General features: G+C 42.0%; 1 protein-coding gene across 5 annotated transcripts in view; it reads left to right on the forward strand.

Moving 5' to 3' along the window:
- The window catches only part of nyap2a (neuronal tyrosine-phosphorylated phosphoinositide-3-kinase adaptor 2a), a 78,425-nt gene that overhangs the window by 40,797 nt on the left and 18,307 nt on the right, over positions 1-19,321 (forward strand). For all 5 annotated transcript variants that reach the window (XR_013901482.1, XM_026191738.2, XM_080289138.1 and 2 more), the window contains exon 6: positions 8,549-8,662. Coding sequence is in view for 4 of the 5 variants with exons in the window: in XM_026191738.2 (XP_026047523.1) it covers positions 8,549-8,662 (114 nt within the window). In the remaining variant the exon portion in view is untranslated. The remainder of the gene's footprint in view (positions 1-8,548; positions 8,663-19,321) is intronic.

The raw sequence follows: 19,321 nt of genomic DNA on the forward strand, positions 1-19,321 counted from the left end.
ATTCACAGATGATACATCTATTTTTTTTAAAAGATAAATACATGGTAGAGAAAACTAAAGCTTTTCGTTTATCTCTCAGTATCAAAAAATGTGAACTTCTCCCGATTCATACAAGCTCTGACTCCTCAATAGCTTTGGTTAGAGTTGAATCTAAAGTTAAATATATAGGGCTAATAATATCTAAAAAAAAAAAAAAAAAAAAAATTAGCAGAAAAGACACCAATATTTCTAACTGTATCATGGAGATGAAGAAATCACTTAGCCACTGGCTAATCAGAGACCTCGCTATTTTTGGCAGAAACATTCTATCTAAAGCTGAAGGCATCTCCAAATTGATTTATCCTTGTCACTCTCTATATATCTCCTCTAAAAGCATTAATAAGGCTAACACAGTTATTTTCAAATTTTTGTGGAGGAATAAAACCCATTACATAGAAAGATATCAGCCTGTGAAGGAATACAATAAAGGTGGTATCAAAACTCCAGAATTAGAATTTATGGTTGGCACCCTTAGAATTAAATGGTTAAAATCTTGTCTGTCACAGCCAGACTCTACTTAGCTCCACATCCCATGATCCTTGTTTAATAAAATAGTATACAGGATTAGAATTTATTTTGAAATGTGATTTTGCGGTAAATATAATCCCCATAAAGATATCAAACTTTCCAAAACAGACTTTGCATTTTTGGGAAAATGAGATTTACCCACAACGTCTCCCCATAATTCAACCTTATGGAATAATAGGGTAATAACACTTAATCAAAAATCAATTTTCAAGAGTGACTGGTTTGAACAAAAAGATTATATTCATAACAGATTTGTTGGATGATAACGGTGTCATTCTAAGTTACACAGACCTTTCAGAAAAATATTGTCTAAACTGTTCTCAAAGAGAATATAACAAATTTTGTGAACTGGTCCCACTGCCTCTGCTTCATTTGATTAAAATTTTTATGATATACAATAATTTCTCATCAGTGCTCCCAAATTTATTGCCAGGGCAATGTCAGCTGTTTGATAAAAATGCAATAAGAAATTTGTTAGTAGTTTCTTCAAAGACAAAATATTTCATAGTTACAACAGAATGGTGACATGGCATGGTTCTAATTTAGCTATTTCATATACACTGGATAAAGCATACTAAAAATTTATGAAATAGCCTATTCTACCTAAAGTTAAAGAAACACACTTTAAACAAAATTAATCCTGTGGCAGAATTTCTAAAAAAAGAGATTTGGCTTTGAGGTGGATCAGTGAAGCGCAGTTTGGATCTTCTTTTGCTGCTGGTTCAGTCAATATTGTTAGGAGAGAGATAAAACTAAAAGCTTTAGAATCTGTGCAAAACCAGCATGAAAACAAAGCGCGGATCCACCGACAGATCAGAATCAGTGAGCTGTCGGCTTTCAGCCTTGACCGTGTCTGTGCCGTCGGGTGAGAAAGACGACATCTCACTGATTCTGATCCGCGGGTCCGCGCTTTGTGTTTACGTCTTTGTGCAGAAGCCGTGTTCCTGCTCTCATTTACTGTCTTAGCTGTTTGGTGGTTGTTGAAATTTTGTGAGGTTTCACCTGAGATTCTGGCATTTCGGGCAAAATAAATTTCTATTAAAAAATCAATTCATGATTTTAATGAATCGATTTCACGTTATCCAAGCCAGAATCGATTTTAATCAATAAATCGATTATAAAAACCCACCCCTAACTAGCAGGTTGCTGAGTAGACATCTGTGTAGTGGTTTGTTTGAAATCTACCACTTTTTCCTTCAGTTTCCTTGTCAAGAATTAACTTCCTGTTCAACTGAAACGCCTTGGTTTTTCAGTTGTGTGTGTGAGAGCGTTTCAGTTGTGTGTGTGAGAGCGTTTCAGTTGTGTGTGTGAGAGAGTTTCAGTTGTGTGTCTGAGAGCGTTTCAGTTGTGTGTGTGAGAGCGTTTCAGTTGTGTGTCTGAGAGCGTTTCAGTTGTGTGTGTGAGAGCGTTTCAGTAGTGTGTGTGAGAGAGTTTCAGTTGTGTGTGTGAGAGCATTTCAATTGTGTGTGTGAGAGCTTTTCAGTAGTGTGTGTGAGAGAGGTTCAGTTGTGTGTGTGAGAGCATTTCAGTAGTGTATGTGAGAGCGTTTCAGTTGTGTGTGTGTGAGAGCGTTTCAGTTGTGTGTGTGTGAGAGCATTTCAGTAGTGTGTGTGAGAGCATTTCAGTTGTGTGTGTGAGAGCATTTCAGTAGTGTGTGTGTGAGAGCGTTTCAGTTGTGTGTGTGAGAGCGTTTCAGTTGTGTGTGTGAGAGCATTTCAGTTGTGTGTGTGTGAGAGCGTTTCAGTTGTGTGTGTGAGAGAGTTTCAGTAGTGTGTGTGAGAGCGTTTCAGTTGTGTGTGTGAGAGCATTTCAGTTGTGTGTGTGAGAGCATTTCAGTTGTGTGTGTGAGAGCATTTCAGTTGTGTGTGTGAGAGCATTTCAGTAGTGTGTGTGTGAGAGCGTTTCAGTTGTGTGTGTGAGAGAGTTTCAGTAGTGTGTGTGAGAGCGTTTCAGTTGTGTGTGTGAGAGCATTTCAGTTGTGTTTGTGAGAGAGTTTCAGTAGTGTGTGTGTGTGAGAGCGTTTCAGTAGTGTGTGTGTGAGAGCGTTTCAGTTGTGTGTGTGTGAGAGCATTTCAGTAGTGTGTGTGAGAGCATTTCAGTTGTGTGTGTGAGAGCATTTCAGTTGTGTGTGTGTGAGCGCATTTCAGTTGTGTGTGTGAGAGAGTTTCAGTTGTGTGTGTCAGAGAGTTTCAGTAGTGTGTGTGAGAGCGTTTCAGTTGTGTGTGTGAGAGAGTTTCAGTAGTGTGTGTGAGAGCGTTTCAGTTGTGTGTGTGAGAGAGTTTCAGTAGTGTGTGTGAGAGAGTTTCAGTAGTGTGTGTAAGAGCATTTCAGTTGTGTGTGTGAGAGCATTTCAGTAGTGTGTGTAAGAGCATTTCAGTAGTGTGTGTAAGAGCATTTCAGTTGTGTGTGTGAGAGAGTTTCAGTAGTGTGTGTGAGAGCATTTCAGTAGTGTGTGTAAGAGCATTTCAGTTGTGTGTGTGAGAGCATTTCAGTAGTGTGTGTGAGAGCGTTTCAGTTGTGTGTGTGAGAGAGTTTCAGTTGTGTGTGTCAGAGAGTTTCAGTAGTGTGTGTGAGAGCATTTCAGTTGTGTGTGTGAGAGCATTTCAGTTGTGTGTGTGAGAGAGTTTCAGTAGTGTGTGTGAGAGAGTTTCAGTAGTGTGTGTGAGAGCGTTTCAGTTGTGTGTGTGAGAGCATTTCAGTAGTGTGTGTGAGAGCGTTTCAGTTGTGTGTGTGAGAGCGTTTCAGTTGTGTGTGTGTGAGAGCATTTCAGTTGTGTGTGTGAGAGAGTTTCAGTAGTGTGTGTGAGAGCGTTTCAGTTGTGTGTGTGAGAGCATTTCAGTAGTGTGTGTGAGAGCGTTTCAGTTGTGTGTGTGAGAGTTTCAGTTGTGTGTGTGAGAGCATTTCAGTAGTGTGTATGAGAGCATTTCAGTAGTGTGTGTGAGAGCGTTTCAGTAGTGTGTGTGAGAGCGTTTCAGTAGTGTGTGTGTGAGAGCGTTTCAGTAGTGTGTATGAGAGCATTTCAGTAGTGTGTATGAGAGCATTTCAGTAGTGTGTGTGAGAGCATTTCAGTAGTGTGTGTGAGAGAGTTTCAGTTGTGTGTGTGAGAGCGTTTCAGTAGTGTGTGTGTGAGAGCGTTTCAGTTGTGTGTGTGTGAGAGCGTTTCAGTTGTGTGTGTGTGAGAGCATTTCAGTAGTGTGTGTGAGAGCGTTTCAGTTGTGTGTGTGTGAGAGCGTTTCAGTTGTGTGTGTGTGAGAGCATTTCAGTAGTGTGTGTGTGTGTGAGAGCGTTTCAGTTGTTTCAGTAGTGTGTGTGAGAGCATTTCAGTAGTGTGTGTGAGAGAGCGTTTCAGTAGTGTGTGTGAGAGCGTTTCAGTAGTGTGTATGAGAGCATTTCAGTAGTGTGTGTGAGAGCGTTTCAGTAGTGTGTGTGAGAGCTAAAATTTCAGTAGTGTGTGTGAGAGCGTTTCAGTAGTGTGTGTGAGAGCGTTTCAGTTGTGTGTGTGAGAGCATTTCAGTAGTGTGTGTGAGAGCGTTTCAGTAGTGTGTGTGAGAGCGTTTCAGTAGTGTGTGTGAGAGCGTTTCAGTAGTGTGTGTGAGAGCGTTTCAGTTGTGTGTGTGAGAGCGTTTCAGTTGTGTGTGTGAGAGCATTTCAGTAGTGTGTGTGAGAGCGTTTCAGTTGTGTGTGTGAGAGCGTTTCAGTTGTGTGTGTGAGAGCATTTCAGTAGTGTGTGTGAGAGCGTTTCAGTAGTGTGTGTGAGAGCGTTTCAGTAGTGTGTGTGAGAGCTAAAATTTCAGTAGTGTGTGTGAGAGCGTTTCAGCAATAATGTCCCTTACGGCATTTCATATTCCTGTGTTCAGCGTCGTGTTGTCTGTCATCTCTCAGTCATAGAGTGTCATAGGTTTTTGTCTTCACTATGTTTGATAGTTACTCAGTGTTCATGGTTTCTTCATAGTTTTTTCACTGAGTTTCATAGTCTTTTAGTTACACAGTGTTCACATTCCTCTTTGTTTTCTTAGTTTCATGTTTTGTCTGCAGCCAGCTAAATAAAGCTCGCTTTTGGTTAAAAACACGTCACGTCTCCTGCAACGCCTTTCTCTCTGCATCTGCATCTGGGTCCTGAAGTCAAACCAATCCGGCGCACCCTGCCGTGACAGAAGGGCTTCTCCTACATTTTTTGTCCATGTTCTCTGCAATCTGCTGCAATAGTATAGTTTAGCCATCTGGGTATTCGTCTTTTCACTGTACTGCTCTCCTTGTGTGTGTGCATATGTGCGTATGTACACAATTCAGCAGCCAGCCAAACTCCATTCAAAAGGATACGGGAGTCAGGATATAGCATCCAAGCTCCAGGTGACTTATTTTACATTGCACTACCATACACCATTGCATCACAGTGAAAAGACAATGCTTTTGAAGGCATAAACAAGAAAGAGGATTGCAGCAGACAATTACAGGAACCCTTCAACTTACACTGAACAAAAATATAAACGCAACACTTTTGTTTTTGCTCCCATTCCCCATGGGATGGACGTAGAGACCTAAAATTCATTCCAGATACACAATATAACCATCCCTCCCAAACAGTGGTCACAAATCAGTCCAAATGTGTGGTAGTGGGCACATCTGCTATATTGAGATAATCCATCCCACCTCACAGGTGTGCCACATCAGGATGCTGATCTGACATCATGAGTAGTGCACAGGTGTACCTCAGACTGCCCACAACAAAAGGCCACCCTGGAATGTGCAGTTTTTTGCGCTATTGGGGGTCTGGGGACCCAGAACCGGTCAGTATCTGGTGTGACCACCATTTGCCTCATGCAGTGCAACACATCGTCGCATGGAGTCTATCGGGGCGATCGTGGCTCAAGAGTTGGGAGTTCGCCTTGTAATCGGAAGGTTGCCGGTTCGAGCCCCGGCTCGGACAGTCTCGGTCGTTGTGTCCTTGGGCAAGACACTTCACCCGTTGCCTACTGGTGGTGGTCAGAGGGCCCGGTGGCGCCAGTGTCCGGCAGCCTCGCCTCTGTCAGTGCGCCCCAGGGTGGCTGTGGCTACAATGTAGCTTGCCATCACCAGTGGGTGGATGACTGGATATGTAAAGTGCTTTGGGGTCCTTAGGGACTAGTAAAGCGCTATATAACTACAGGCCATTTACCCCAACTAACATGGCTGACTTCTTGTTCTTGGTCAAAGTGCATGCACATTAACAACAATTTACAAGGCCCAGTAGGGGGCACTAAACTCAAGGCAGAACAGACCTCCAAGCCCATTGTTCAGTAAGTGGTGCTAGTTTCAGTCATTGTACAAATGTCCTGTTTATAAGGTTTGAACCTGCAGTCACCTGATCCTGATGAACCGTTTCTCCTACTGAAACGTCCAGATGAACAGAATCAACTCTGTGGGAGTTCCTCACTTGGATAATTGAGCATCAAGACAATTACATTTAATTTTTAAATTACAGTTCATCTAATGCCCCTGAAAAGCTCTTAGCTTTACTATCATTTCTGAGTTAGCTCTCATTTTTTTCTCTTCCTGGAAATGCAGCAGCTATATCTTTAGCTAGCAACTCACTGCAAAGACTGCACACAAACAGTTTGTGTGTTTGCAGATATTTGTTAAACTCATAAAAACATAGCATTTGAAATTACCTGACACTTAAAAAAAAGTTACTCCCTTTATGCTTGCTCCTCTTCTATACCGCTATCCAGATGCTGAAGCACCACAGACACTGCACCTGCAGTCGCTCCGTCCCCCTTTAACTTACACCTCTGGGACATTTGAAATGTGGTGCTCAGAGATTCCAAGTGCTCTGACACTCAACTCCTTTGTAAAGATGGACGTGGGTCTGCTATGGTGAAAGTACGTCTTAACATGGACAACAAAAAGATCACAGAGTTATTTCTTGAGATAAAACAGACTACATGCCATAAACGAAAGAGCAGGTCAGATGCACTCATCTTTCACAGCAACTATCTGAATGTTCATTGGCAGAATAAATATGACTGTCTTTAGGCAGGGGTGGAATATATTGCATAGTATATTGTGTATAAGAAGAAGTGGACTGCAAATTGATAAGCTGCATGGTTTGGTTTGATAATAGGTTTAATGGGTCAAGGTCTGATGTCACAGGAACTGAGTGTTTCTTTACTTCCTCTGCAGCTTCTTTTGCTGCTGTAGACAAATACCAACAAACAACATACAACTGCAAAGTGTATATCTCCCCTTACCTTAGTCTTGAAGTGCATATTTATGTCTTACTCTTCCTATATTTATTGTTGTTATTTTGCACTGAATGAACTGGAGCCTCATCATCTCGTCTCTCTATACAGGGAGTGCAGAATTATTAAACAAATGAGTATTTTGTCCACATCATCCTCTTCATGCATGTTGTCTTACTCCAAGCTGTATAGGCTCGAAAGCCTACTACCAATTAAGCATATTAGGTGATGTGCATCTCTGTAATGAGAAGGGGTGTGGTCTAATGACATCCACACCCTATATCAGGTGTGCATAATTATTAGGCAACGTCCTTTCCTTTGGCAAAATGGGTCAAAAGAAGGACTTGACAGGCTCAGAAAAGTCAAAAATAGTGAGATATCTGGCAGAGGGATGCAGCAGTCTCAAAATTGCAAAGCTTCTGAAGCGTGATCATCGAACAATCAAGCGTTTCATTCAAAATAGTCAACAGGGTCGCAAGAAGCGTGTGGAAAAACCAAGGCGCAAAATAACTGCCCATGAACTGAGAAAAGTCAAGCGTGCAGCTGCCAAGATGCCACTTGCCACCAGTTTGGCCATATTTCAGAGCTGCAACATCACTGGAGTGGCCAAAAGCACAAGGTGTGCAATACTCAGAGACATGGCCAAGGTAAGAAAGGCTGAAAGACGACCACCACTGAACAAGACACACAAGCTGAAACGTCAAGACTGGGCCAAGAAATATCTCAAGACTGGTTTTTCTAAGGTTTTATGGACTGATGAAATGAGAGTGAGTCTTGATGGGCCAGATGGATGGGCCCGTGGCTGGATTGGTAAAGGGCAGAGAGCTCCAGTCCCACTCAGATGCCAGCAAGGTGGAGGTGGAGTACTGGTTTGGGCTGGTATCATCAAAGATGAGCTTGTGGGGCCTTTTCGGGTTGAGGATGGAGTCAAGCTCAACTCCCAGTCCTACTGCCAGTTTCTGGAAGACACCTTCTTCAAGCAGTGGTACAGGAAGAAGTCTGCATCCCTCAAGAAAAACATGATTTTCATGCAGGACAATGCTCCATCACATGCGTCCAAGTACTCCACAGCGTGGCTGGCAAGAAAGGGTATAAAAGAAGAAAAACTAATGACATGGCCTCCTTGTTCACCTGATCTGAACCCCATTGAGAACCTGTGGTCCATCATCAAATGTGAGATTTACAAGGAGGGAAAACAGTACACCTCTCTGAACAGTGTCTGGGAGGCTGTGGTTGCTGCTGCACGCAATGTTGATGGTGAACAGATCAAAACACTGACAGAATCCATGGATGGCAGGCTTTTGAGTGTCCTTGCAAAGAAAGGTGGCTATATTGGTCGCTGATTTGTTTTTGTTTTGTTTTTGAATGTCAGAAATGTATATTTGTGAATGTGGAGATGTTATATTGGTTTCACTGGTAAAAAGAAATCATTGAAATGGGTATATATTTGTTTTTTGTTAAGTTGGCTAATAATTATGCACAGTAATAGTCACCTGCACACACAGATATCCCCCTAAAATAGCTCAAACTAAAAACAAACTAAAAACTACTTCCAAAAACATTCAGCTTTGATATTAATGAGTTTTTTGGGTTCATTGAGAACATGGTTGTTGTTCAATAATAAAATTATTCCTCAAAAATACAACTTGCCTAATAATTCTGCACTCCCTGTATACTGTACTGTATATGGCAGAGATGACGATAAAGTTTACTTTGACTGACTCTTAAGGACTTACTGAGTTGATGTTGTTGTGCCTCTGTAGGAGATGGCAAGTCCAGACATGACAGTAAAGACAGAGATGGACAGTCGAGTCCGGTTTCCAGCAGGATGGGGAGGTCATCTGTCAGTCCCACCATGATGCTGACAGGAGGAGGAGGTGAGTCAGAAAGCAACATCACTGACTTCATGTTTAAGGAGTTTAACTATGAAGAGAAGAGAAAGGTCTGCTGAACATTGTGTCAGTGTGTCTTGAGAGAGAGAGATGTTTTTTACAGTTGTAGCACTCCAACTTCATGCTGCCATTTACAGAAACTTCAAGACAGGTAAAATCAGCTGAAGGACCGTGTTTGCGCTGATATTTTTATGTGCAGCATGTTTTCAGTGTGATAGATTTTGTATGTGCAGCTTGTTCCTGAAAGTAGTGGATGAAGCCCACTTGGTGGGAGTTGTTTAATCAGCCTCAATAAGCAAGCAGAAGAAGACACTCTGCCTGTCATTTGGAGTTATTAAAAGATATGGAGAAGTTCTCAAAACACAAAAATGAAGATAAAAGTGACATTGGAAAATATAGAGCGATAGAGAGAGTACAACCATGCAGCGATTAAAGCTTGGAAGTACTCACATTACTTTGAGTTTGATTCTGTAAAAAGTGACAGAAACATTAGCGTCTGCAGTGCACTCTGCATGGGAAGAAAACTTCTTTCTACAGCGAAAAATTAAATTTCAAATCTGAGCGTGCAGCGAGCGGGCTGCCACGGGAATGTGACACTCACAGAGAAACCCCCAGATGCCCCCACTGACATGACTGCTGTGGGCAAACCTCCACCCGCCCCACTCCTGCTAAACAGGTGACTATAGAAGTGCTGCTGAATCTTTGATTTAATTTATTCTCGACTGTGTTTTACTTGCATCTATTTGAAAGAGTGTAAACACAAAACATTTTATTTTATATGCTGGAATATGCAAAAAATAAGTTTAAATGTTAAAGAATTTCTTCAAGTCAAAGACTGTTGCATATAATTTAATTTTGCTTGATGCATAAAGTTAAAAGATTAAAACTAATGAAACAAGTTTATGAAGAGACTTTTTCATTAGATTCAGTTTGATATGATGGATTATGGAGAAAAAAATAGAATTGGGCTGAAAGGTCTGTTGCTTTATATTACATATTCAGGTTGTGTATCATGTTTTTAAAAAGTAACTGAGTAATAAGTTACTAATTACATTTGAAAATAAGTAATCAGTAATGTAACAGGATTGGTTTTTTGGAGAAGTAATAAGTGACTAATTACATTTTTTTTTAGTAATTTGAACAACACTGGTCACGAATGGTGCATTGTTTCTGGCTTTTGTACATTATTGCTGGGACAGCAGTTTACATGAAGACATGCTGTTTTGTGGAGAGCTACCAACACGAGCCATGACTCAGGAGAGTTTCCACTGCATTGACAACTACTTATGGGGATTTCATTTTTCTGGCAGTGGGGTAAGGTGTGTCAGCTACTAGCACCTGCTTAACTCTTATTATTTTACTTCCTGATCCCCACTTTGCTGTTAGACATGTATGTTTGGGGGCCTTTAATAAGTATGACACTTAAAAGATATCCAAGGTAAGAAGACAAACTGAGAAGAAAACTGCTGCTGAGAGTGGCGCTAGTGCTGCCCTGAACCCGGCGCTTGTCGCCTTGCTTGAACAGCACAGAACAGCCATAGCTGCAGATGTTAAGCCTACATCTTGATGTAATTAATGGTAAGCTGGACAAGATGGACTAAATGTGAAGGGGGAGAGAGGGGGAGAACAAACTTTTCAAAACTAAACTTTCTGACTTGGAGAGCAGAAGCAGAGGGCCAAACATTCGTCTGGTGGGTTTGCCGGAATCAGTGGATCTGGGTCCACAGCAAACTGAGTACTGTGGACACAAGCTCCAGTTCTAAATGGACTACAACGCAGACTTCGAAAATCAGCGAGCCCAGTATAAGGATGTTATGGCCGAGTTGTATAGGAGAGGCCTCCAACCTTCCCTATTCTTCCCCGCCATACTTCGGATTACTCTTCCAGATGGAAATAACCGTTGTCGAGAAGGGAAATTATTTTACTGCTATTGTTAAATAATTGTCATCAGTACCATTGCATTAATAATATAATCTGGAGTTTATATTGCATTCAGGGGTTAAACAGTGTCTCTTTCAGAAAGACTGAGTTGCAGGCTGACAGGAAGTTGTATGCAGAAGTGAAAGCAGGAAGTTATTTTGAGCCGCAGGCTAAGACGAGGCTTTAACAATGTAACAGATAGCTTTAAGAAGGCCTTAAGCAGCTATGACTATTTTATACACAATGCATATCTGTGCTTATTAAAGAGTTGGAGCTCGGTCAATTAATTGGGGGTCGGAAGCTTTGTTCGGCGCGATGTTCGGACAATCTATTGTGCAAGTGACTTGGAGCCATAGAAGGAATTGCAATACATGCTTACAAAACACTTATATATCAGATCATTTTATATTAAGGTTTTAGTAGAGGTTCTTGGTTAAAACATTTATTTAGTAGAAGACATACACATAGTCTCAGTGAGCTTCTGGTCTGGTAAAAGGTCAGAAGTGCGAGAGGTGACATCGAGGCTGAGTGAGGTCGTGACACACACACTTTAAATTAGATTTATTTAGAAGATGTTTGGCTGTAACTGCAAAATTGTCTTGGTAAAAGAGGAACCGTTTCTTGGTGTCTCGGCAAGAAAGAGGAATAGGATAAGAACTGAAAGGTACACAGGAAGTGCCAGCCATGAAAATAGAAGATGATTTTCTGGGTGAAAAGTCATTCTGGTGTTGATCTGATCTATGTATAAAATGTATCTGTGACGCATGAAGGGGCGTCAGTAAATCAAACCCTGATGCTATAAAATATCTGTTCATGCTTTGATTAAGTCGAGGACTACTGGCTGTCTGCGTACAGAGTGTCTTCCCACGCGTGTATTCATTAAAATCATTGTTTGACCAAAGATCCTCTGGACCATGGGTGGTGTGTACTCTCCTTCCTCAACTTTGAACCTTAACACCGTCAACCGGAGTCAGTTGATGAGGCTACCCACTTTATTTAATCCTTTGAGGAAGACCAACGCTCTCCATCCTGAGGTGGCTATTGTAGCCGGTCAGTGCACTCACCTTAAATCACCAGTATAATAGGTCAGACTGGTCTGCGCAGCACCCTCGATCTGACTGATACTGTACAGCCGTGCCGTTAGTATAGTATTGTGTTCTTTGCTGTTCATTTTAAGGAAAACTTGTTTGTTGTGTGGTTGCTTTGGTCTTGTTGTGTTTTGTTTCTCTTCTTCATCACCTTTAAATATGGGCCCTGCTTTAAGTTTAGGGGTTAACGTTTAATGGTGCAGGTACAAGGCGTACGTGGTAGTGGTACGGGGGAGTACTTAGCTAGTATGGGAAGCGAGCAGGGGCTTAGGCAGTTGCTGTTCAATGCAACCTGCTGAGGTAATATTGGTGGTTGGTATTGTTTTAGTTCCCTTTACGTTGTGGCATGTTATTGTATTTTATTTCTCGGGTGGGGTTGGTTTTCATGTTTTTTTGTTGTTGTTGTTTTTGGGCTGTACGTTTGTGAGAAAGATCTGCAGGTTGGATCCATTGTTGCTCACAGATGAACAATTTGTCTTTAATATTTCTTGTAAAATTAAAACGTTACTTAGTGAGAATGGAACACCTGGTATGCCAAACAGGACGGTATGGGAGGCTTTAAAGGCGTTCCTGAGAGGAGAAATAATTTAATTGGCAGCATCTCAAAGACAGTGTGCACAATGGGAGCAGAGGCTTATTTCAGACCAGATTATGAGCATCAACAGGCAGTACGGTCAATCACCATGACCGGCGCTGTACAAAGAACGCCTGAGCTTACAAACCAAACTCACCCTACTTTCAACTCAGCAAGTGGAAGGATGTCTGATTATCAATCAATCAATCAATCAAAGCTTTATTCGCCACATGCAGGGCACATAAATGTCCACAGCACAACATTGTGAAAGACATGACAAGCCACAGGATTGGGTGGGGGGTGAGGAGTAATCCGAAGCGAACACAGCAGCCGCCCTGCACAGCGCTACCATTCCAGCGTGGCACACAGACCCGCCGTGTTCCCCCGCAGGAAACAAGCATCGAAGGCGTTTGGAAAGGGAGGGGGATGAGTGCGTGCTTATCAGTGTAAGTGTGTGTGTGTGCGTGTCCATAGTTCAGCTGAGACTGTTACAATTCAATGTTGTCAGTGTTTTGTTTTAGGCGTGACTGTTATGTGTTTCCTGTTTTACTTTGAAGGTCTGTCTTATCTCAGTGTGTTCAGGTTACGCTTCCTTGTCTCGTTAGTTCTGATTTGCCCCAGCTGTGTTTCCCTCCTGTTGTCCATTCCCTGATTGTTCCCTCTATGTATTTAAGCCCTGTGTTTCAGTTTGTCATGGGTCGTGATCTCCCCCTGTGTTGTAAATAGTTTGTTGTATATAGATGTAAATAGTTGTCGATACTGTTTTTACTCGGTAGCTGTAGGGGTGAGAAGCCATTTTTCTTTGGGAACCTTTTCTCCTGTTTTTGGTTAGGGAGGCAGGTAAGACACCTATAATTTTCGTTTGGGGTTTTCTGTGAAGGTAAGCCAGCTGCATTTCATTTCTAGAGTTTTTGTTTGTTGTTTTGGCCATGCTCACCCTGATGCTTGCTACCTTTTGGGACTCAATAAACTGACTGGCTGTTGTGAAATCCGTGGTAGCTGTTTTTTGTTGGTTCGTCCTCCTTAAGAGCAGGGAGTGGGGGGGCATTTTTCCTTATTTTTATTTTCCTTATGTTGCACGCCAGTTTTCCCTGGGCTGGGGTGTAACAAGACTGTGTCCTTCGCCCTGCCAGGCTAAGTAAACAGTCTTCCAGCCAACCCAGGTGGCCTTGCATGGAATGGGAAGGAACAGACTCAACACAGTCGTTATCAGGGAGTTTTGTTCAGCTCCAGCCTTGAGCCCACAGCTGGCGCCGAAGGGGTAGCCGCATTATGATGGTAATTTTTCTTTTGCAAACAACTCGTGAGAATTTCAAGCTGTTTTTAACACTCTGACACTGGTCTCTCAATCTCCCGTTAATAGCTGCGAGTTTCTCCGTGATGTTATTAGCCGTTGATTCTGTGGTCTTGTCACTCTTTTTGCTTACATAGCAGATTCTGAGACCTCAGGACCGCAGCCAACTGATCCAAGATGTAATCCAGCTCCACCCAGAGATGTTGTTCTGAGTTGATTCTTTCCTGATGTAATCCAACATACATACGCTCAAAGGTGTTATTCTGAGCATTCACTGCAGTCGTAAGCGCCTCCAAGCTCTTAACCATGCTGCCTTCAGTGAGCCCTTTCTGAGAAGTCGCACCTGTCGTTCCAATCCCAGCGGGCAGCCTTGTGGGGATTTGAACAGCCGGTTCCGCTGTCTTAATTCTCCGATAAGCCAGGGCCAAGTCAGCTCCGATCAGCAAGAACCCTGTTATCATGGTTCCGAATAGGTACATATCTTCAGCGTCCTCGATCAACAGTCCCGCCAGGCACACGACCCTCTGCCACCCGTCCATCGTGTATCCGGCAGGGAAAGTCCCTCCAGGGCACTCGGGCTCTCCCGAGCCCAGACTTCTCGTTAAAGGGTGTCAATAGCATTCAGAGACCAGTTGATCAAATCCATAATTCTCTTTTAGGTTTTAAAGAACAGACTGTGAGAGACTGTTCCAGGGAAAGTAATAAAAAACATGAGACAAGACAAGGACATGAGGAGCTAAGCAGGGAAGATAAGGGAGAGAAGAGGAGAAAAGTGCGACCGCCTTCGCTGAGAGCCAAAGAAGAAGGAACAAGAGTGAATTTTACGAACATGGTGGAAAGACTTGTAAGCTTTTGGCTAATCGACTGTGCGGCATGAGAGCTAAACAAATCATAACAGGAGTGAGGGCGGACAATGGAGTGATGACTACAGATCAGAAGGCGATTAATGACATTTTCTCTTCATTTTACTCTAAATTATTTACGTCAGAATCTACAGTAGATGTAAAAGATTTGCATGACTTCTTTGACTCCATCGATATGCCTTCGCTTCCTCCAGAAGCCCCCATTTTTCTGGAAGCCCCCATTAAAAAAACAGGAAATTCAGGTGGCAATAGCATCCATGCAATCCAGGAAATCTCCAGGCTCTGATGGATTTTCTACACACTTTAATAATAAAAAAATTCTCAGACAATTTGGCTCCCTTCCTTTGCCAAGTTTTCGCAGAATTGCTTGACTTTGGGGCACTTCCTTCATCATGTTACCAGGCCTGTATAACAGTGTTACAAGGACAAGGACCCAACTGACTGTGCTTCTTATAGACCTATATCTCTGTTAAACACAGATGTTAAAATTCTGTCTAAGCTACTGGCACACAGGCTGGAAGAAATTGCTACAATTTCTCCCGACCAAACTGGCCTTATTAAAAATCAACATTCCTTCTTTAACATACAGCAACTTTTTAATATTATCTATACCCCCAACCATGTTGTGGCTGAATGCTTTATTGCTATGGATGCAGAAAAAGCATTTGATAGGGTGGAGTGGTAGTATTTGTTTTTTACTTTAGAAAGGTTTGGAATGGGCTCCTGGATTAAACTGCTTTACGCTAGTCCCACGGCATAAGGGGTAACTAACTGTCGCTACTCTGACTATTTTGGTGTATGCTGTATGTGAGAGAGTACCACCTTGACCTATCATCACCACTTTGGGTCACCATGGAGTCTTATTCGAGCAGGAAAATTTCTCTACCCACAACTTTGGGCTCATCGCTCCCTCTGGCCCTGCCTTTACTCTAGCCTAGCAATCATAGAGTAGTCCAGCAGTCTTAGAATCTGGACTCAGTTTAGGAAGAGTCTTGGCCTCCGAGCTTTAGAGCAGGGCAATATGGCCAAAAATATTTATCACGATATATATATTTGAAAATTTGCGATAACGATATAACTGACAATATAATTGATGTGAGACAAAATACAACTCCACAACTTTACTAGTGCAAAAAACCCATTTATTTTCACTTAAACAAGCAGCTGTTTTTTATGTGCATTAAAGTTATATAAAAATTTAACTGTGCAAATGCAAATTCCTTGCTGAGCATAACCATGTATAATATCCACTGAAGTTAAAAAGAGGTGCTTTGCAACATTAAACTGCAGTGTGCCAAATAAAAATAATAATAATAATAACAATAATGGATTGCATTTATATAGCGCTTTTCGGGACCCCTCAAAGCGCTTTACAATACCACTATTCATTCGCTCTCACATTCATACACTGGTGAAGGCAAGCTACAGTTGTAGCCACAGCTGCCCTGGGGCAGACTGACAGAGGCGAAGCTGCCATATTGCGCCATCGGCCCCTCTGGCCAAAAAAGTCAAATACGTATTTTTCGGTGCACAGGATTATAAGAAACATTAAGCGAAACAAAGTAGTCAGATAACCTTATCAAACCTTATTCAACTCATTCTTCTTGCTTCTTCCACTTCTGTACCATTCATTCATTAATGCTGTATTCTATCAAAGTTGCTCTATTCCTGTGTTGTTGCAGTATATGAATGACTAACCTTGTGTTGTGGATGGATTATCTCAGTTGTTCTCCTGACTGAAGTTTGGTCCGTTTACAGCATCCTGCCATGCGATTGCATTTGTCTCTAACCATCAGGAACCTTCACGTTAACTTTTAGCGAGTGGAAAAGTGTTAGCATTCATCCTCCAGCTTCACTGTTTATGTTATGCTAACATAGCTGTGTCGCTAGCGATCACATAGCACATCATTATATACCAGCTAGTCCAACTTCAGTAACCCTACAAACGTCACTGCTGTTTAGTTTTCTGGCTTCATTTATGTTGGAAGTGATAGCAGAGCTGTACGTTTGAATTTTTTCTGAAATCTCTCAGTCAGAACATGCTATATCATGTTTAGGTGGAAACTAGCGAGCTAACTTCCGCTAACTTCCGCTAACTTATAACTCCGTTAAATGTAATAAATTCTGTTTTCATGGATGCCTGGATGTTAAACTTCATAGTTACACCTGGTAAAGCAGCAATGCTGATCGTTTTATTAAAGATGAAAGAATTTAGACAGTTTTTAACTCTCAGTGATGCTGCAGTGTTCGTTTGACTTTGGGACCAGAAGCGGGCGGATGCCAGAACGGAATATTTTGCTAATCTAATAGCTTCAAAAAAGAAAAATCCCAGAGTATTGTTTGATACAATTAAAAACATTGTCTCTCCTGATATTCCTCATGTACCAGTCTATACTAAATCTGATTGTAATGACTTTTTAAACTATTTTGTTAATAAGGTCGCTGCTGTCAGGTCTAATATTTCTCCATCATCCTCTCAGTATCACACTGACACGTTGCTTACCTCTGATACCTGGTCCTCTTTTACTCCTGTTACCTTACAGGACATCAGTGCTCTGCTTGGTCGAATGAAACTGACTTCAAGCCACCTTGATATACTTCCTCCATTTTTCATTAGTGTGTTTGATTCTATTTGCCCCTGTATTCTGGAAATAATTAATACTTCTCTTTATACTGGCTCAGTTCCTAGCTATTTTAAACAAGCTATTGTTGAACCAATGTTAAAGAAACCAAAATTGGATCCATCTCTTCCAAGCAGTTACAGGCCAATATCAAAACTACCATTGGTGTCAAAGATCTTGGAAAAAACAGTTGCAGAACAACTTAACAACTTTTTGGAAAAGAACAATGTTCTGGACATTTTCCAGTCTGGTTTCCGCAAATTGCACTCCACTGAAACCGCTTTGCTTAAAGTGTCTAGTGACATTCTGATGGCAGCAGACTCTGGAGAGTACACTGTTCTGGTTATGTTGGATCTCAGCTCTGCTTTTGATACTGTTGATCACAGCATCATGATAAATAGGCTGAAGGACTTGTTTGGGATTACTGGCGTTGTTTTAAAATGGTTTATGTCGTATCTATCTGAGAGATCCTTTACTGTCTGTATAAATCATGTGCTGTCGGAAACATCAGTTCTGTCTTCTGGGGTACCTCAAGGATCTGTTTTAGGTCCTATTCTCTTTTTGCTGTATATCCTCCCTCTAGGCCACATTATCAGACGTTACAATAATATTTCTTATCATCTCTATGCTGATGACATTCAGTTGTACTGTTCTTTCAAAGCTTCTGAGTTGTATAAATTGTCTTATTTAAATAATTGTCTGTCAGAAATCAAACAATGGTTAAATGACAGTTTCCTTCAGATAAATTCAATTCAATTCTTTATTTATTTGTCACATGTAGTTATAACTAGTACAACACACAGTGAAATGTTTTTTCCGGCTAAAAAGTACTCCCCCCCCCCCCCCCCCCCCCCCCCGACTGTGCATCTTACTAAACTTATAATAAAAAAATATCTATATAAAAGTATAAAAATGTATAACATCGTGCAAAATATTACGCTGTAATAGTTAAGAGCTATAGTGTACGTATTTACATAAATACAGATGTAAATGATAAAATACAAATAAAAATAAGGATAAAACTCAAAGGAAAATTATATACTGTGTATGGAATTGTCCATCATGTTGTCCGATTTGTGTTTTGATTGAGGAGTCTCACTGTTTGTGGGTAAAAACTCCTCCTGAACCTTTCAGTTCTTGTTTTCAGGCTACAGAGGCGTTTCCCTGACCTCAGTGGCCTGAACAGTTTGTAAGCGGGATGGCTGGAGTCGTTAGTGATCCTGATGGCCCGGGATCTGCACCTTTCAGCGTAGATGTCCTGCAGTGTTGGTAAAGATGTTCCCATAGTGCGTTCAGCTGTGCGCACGACCCTCTGCAGGGCTTTCTGTTGCTGTACTGTGCAGTTCCCGTACCACACCGTGATGTTATTACACAGGATGCTCTCAATGACCCCGGTGTAGAATCTCCTCTGGATGTTCTTGGAGATCTTAAACCTCTTTAAACGCCTCAGATGATAGAGGCGCTGTCTGCCTTTGCTGATGAGGAAGTCCGTATGTGTGTTCCAATTAAGGTCCTCGTTGATATAAACACCGAGGTATTTAAAATTAGAGACTTTCTCCACAGGGTTTCCATTGATCTGAATTGGGGTGTGAGTTTTCTCGCCTCTCTGTCTCCTAAAATCAATCACCATCTCCTTTGTTTTGCTGATATTCATGGAGAGGTGGTTTGCCACACACCACTTTGCTAATCCGTCCACCTCGCTTCGGTAGGCCCTCTCGTCATTCCCGGAGATGAGTCCTACCACCACTGTGTCGTCAGCGAACTTCACAATGGAGTTAGTGGGGTATCTGGCCGTGCAGTCCGCGGTGTAGAGGGAATAAAGAAGAGGGCTAAGCACACATCCCTGGGGGGCCCCTATGTTCAGTGAAAGGGTATGAGAGTACACATCCCCTATTCTCACCGACTGTGGTCTCGCAGTCAAAAAGCTGTGAATCCACCTGCACAAGGATGTGCTGAATCCCAGATCCCGGAGCTTATCCGTAAGGATGTGGGGCACTATGGTGTTGAACGCTGAGCTGTAGTCTATAAACAGCATTCTCACATAGTTCCCACGTCCCTCATCTAGATGGCTCAGTGTGGTGTGCAGGACCTGTGCTACAGCATCTCCAGTGGATCTATTTGTCCGGTATGCAAACTGCAATGAGTCCAAGTTGGGAGGGAGGAAAGAACTAATAAAGGGTTTCATGAGCCTCTCAAAACATTTCATCACTACAGATGTTAGGGCCACTGGGCGATAATCATTTAGGCTGGCTGGGCGGGTGTTCTTAGGGATCGGAACAATCAC

This window comes from Astatotilapia calliptera, chromosome 14 (genome assembly GCF_964374335.1).
Source record: "Astatotilapia calliptera chromosome 14, fAstCal68.1, whole genome shotgun sequence".
In the NCBI taxonomy this organism is placed as follows: domain Eukaryota; kingdom Metazoa; phylum Chordata; class Actinopteri; order Cichliformes; family Cichlidae; genus Astatotilapia; species Astatotilapia calliptera.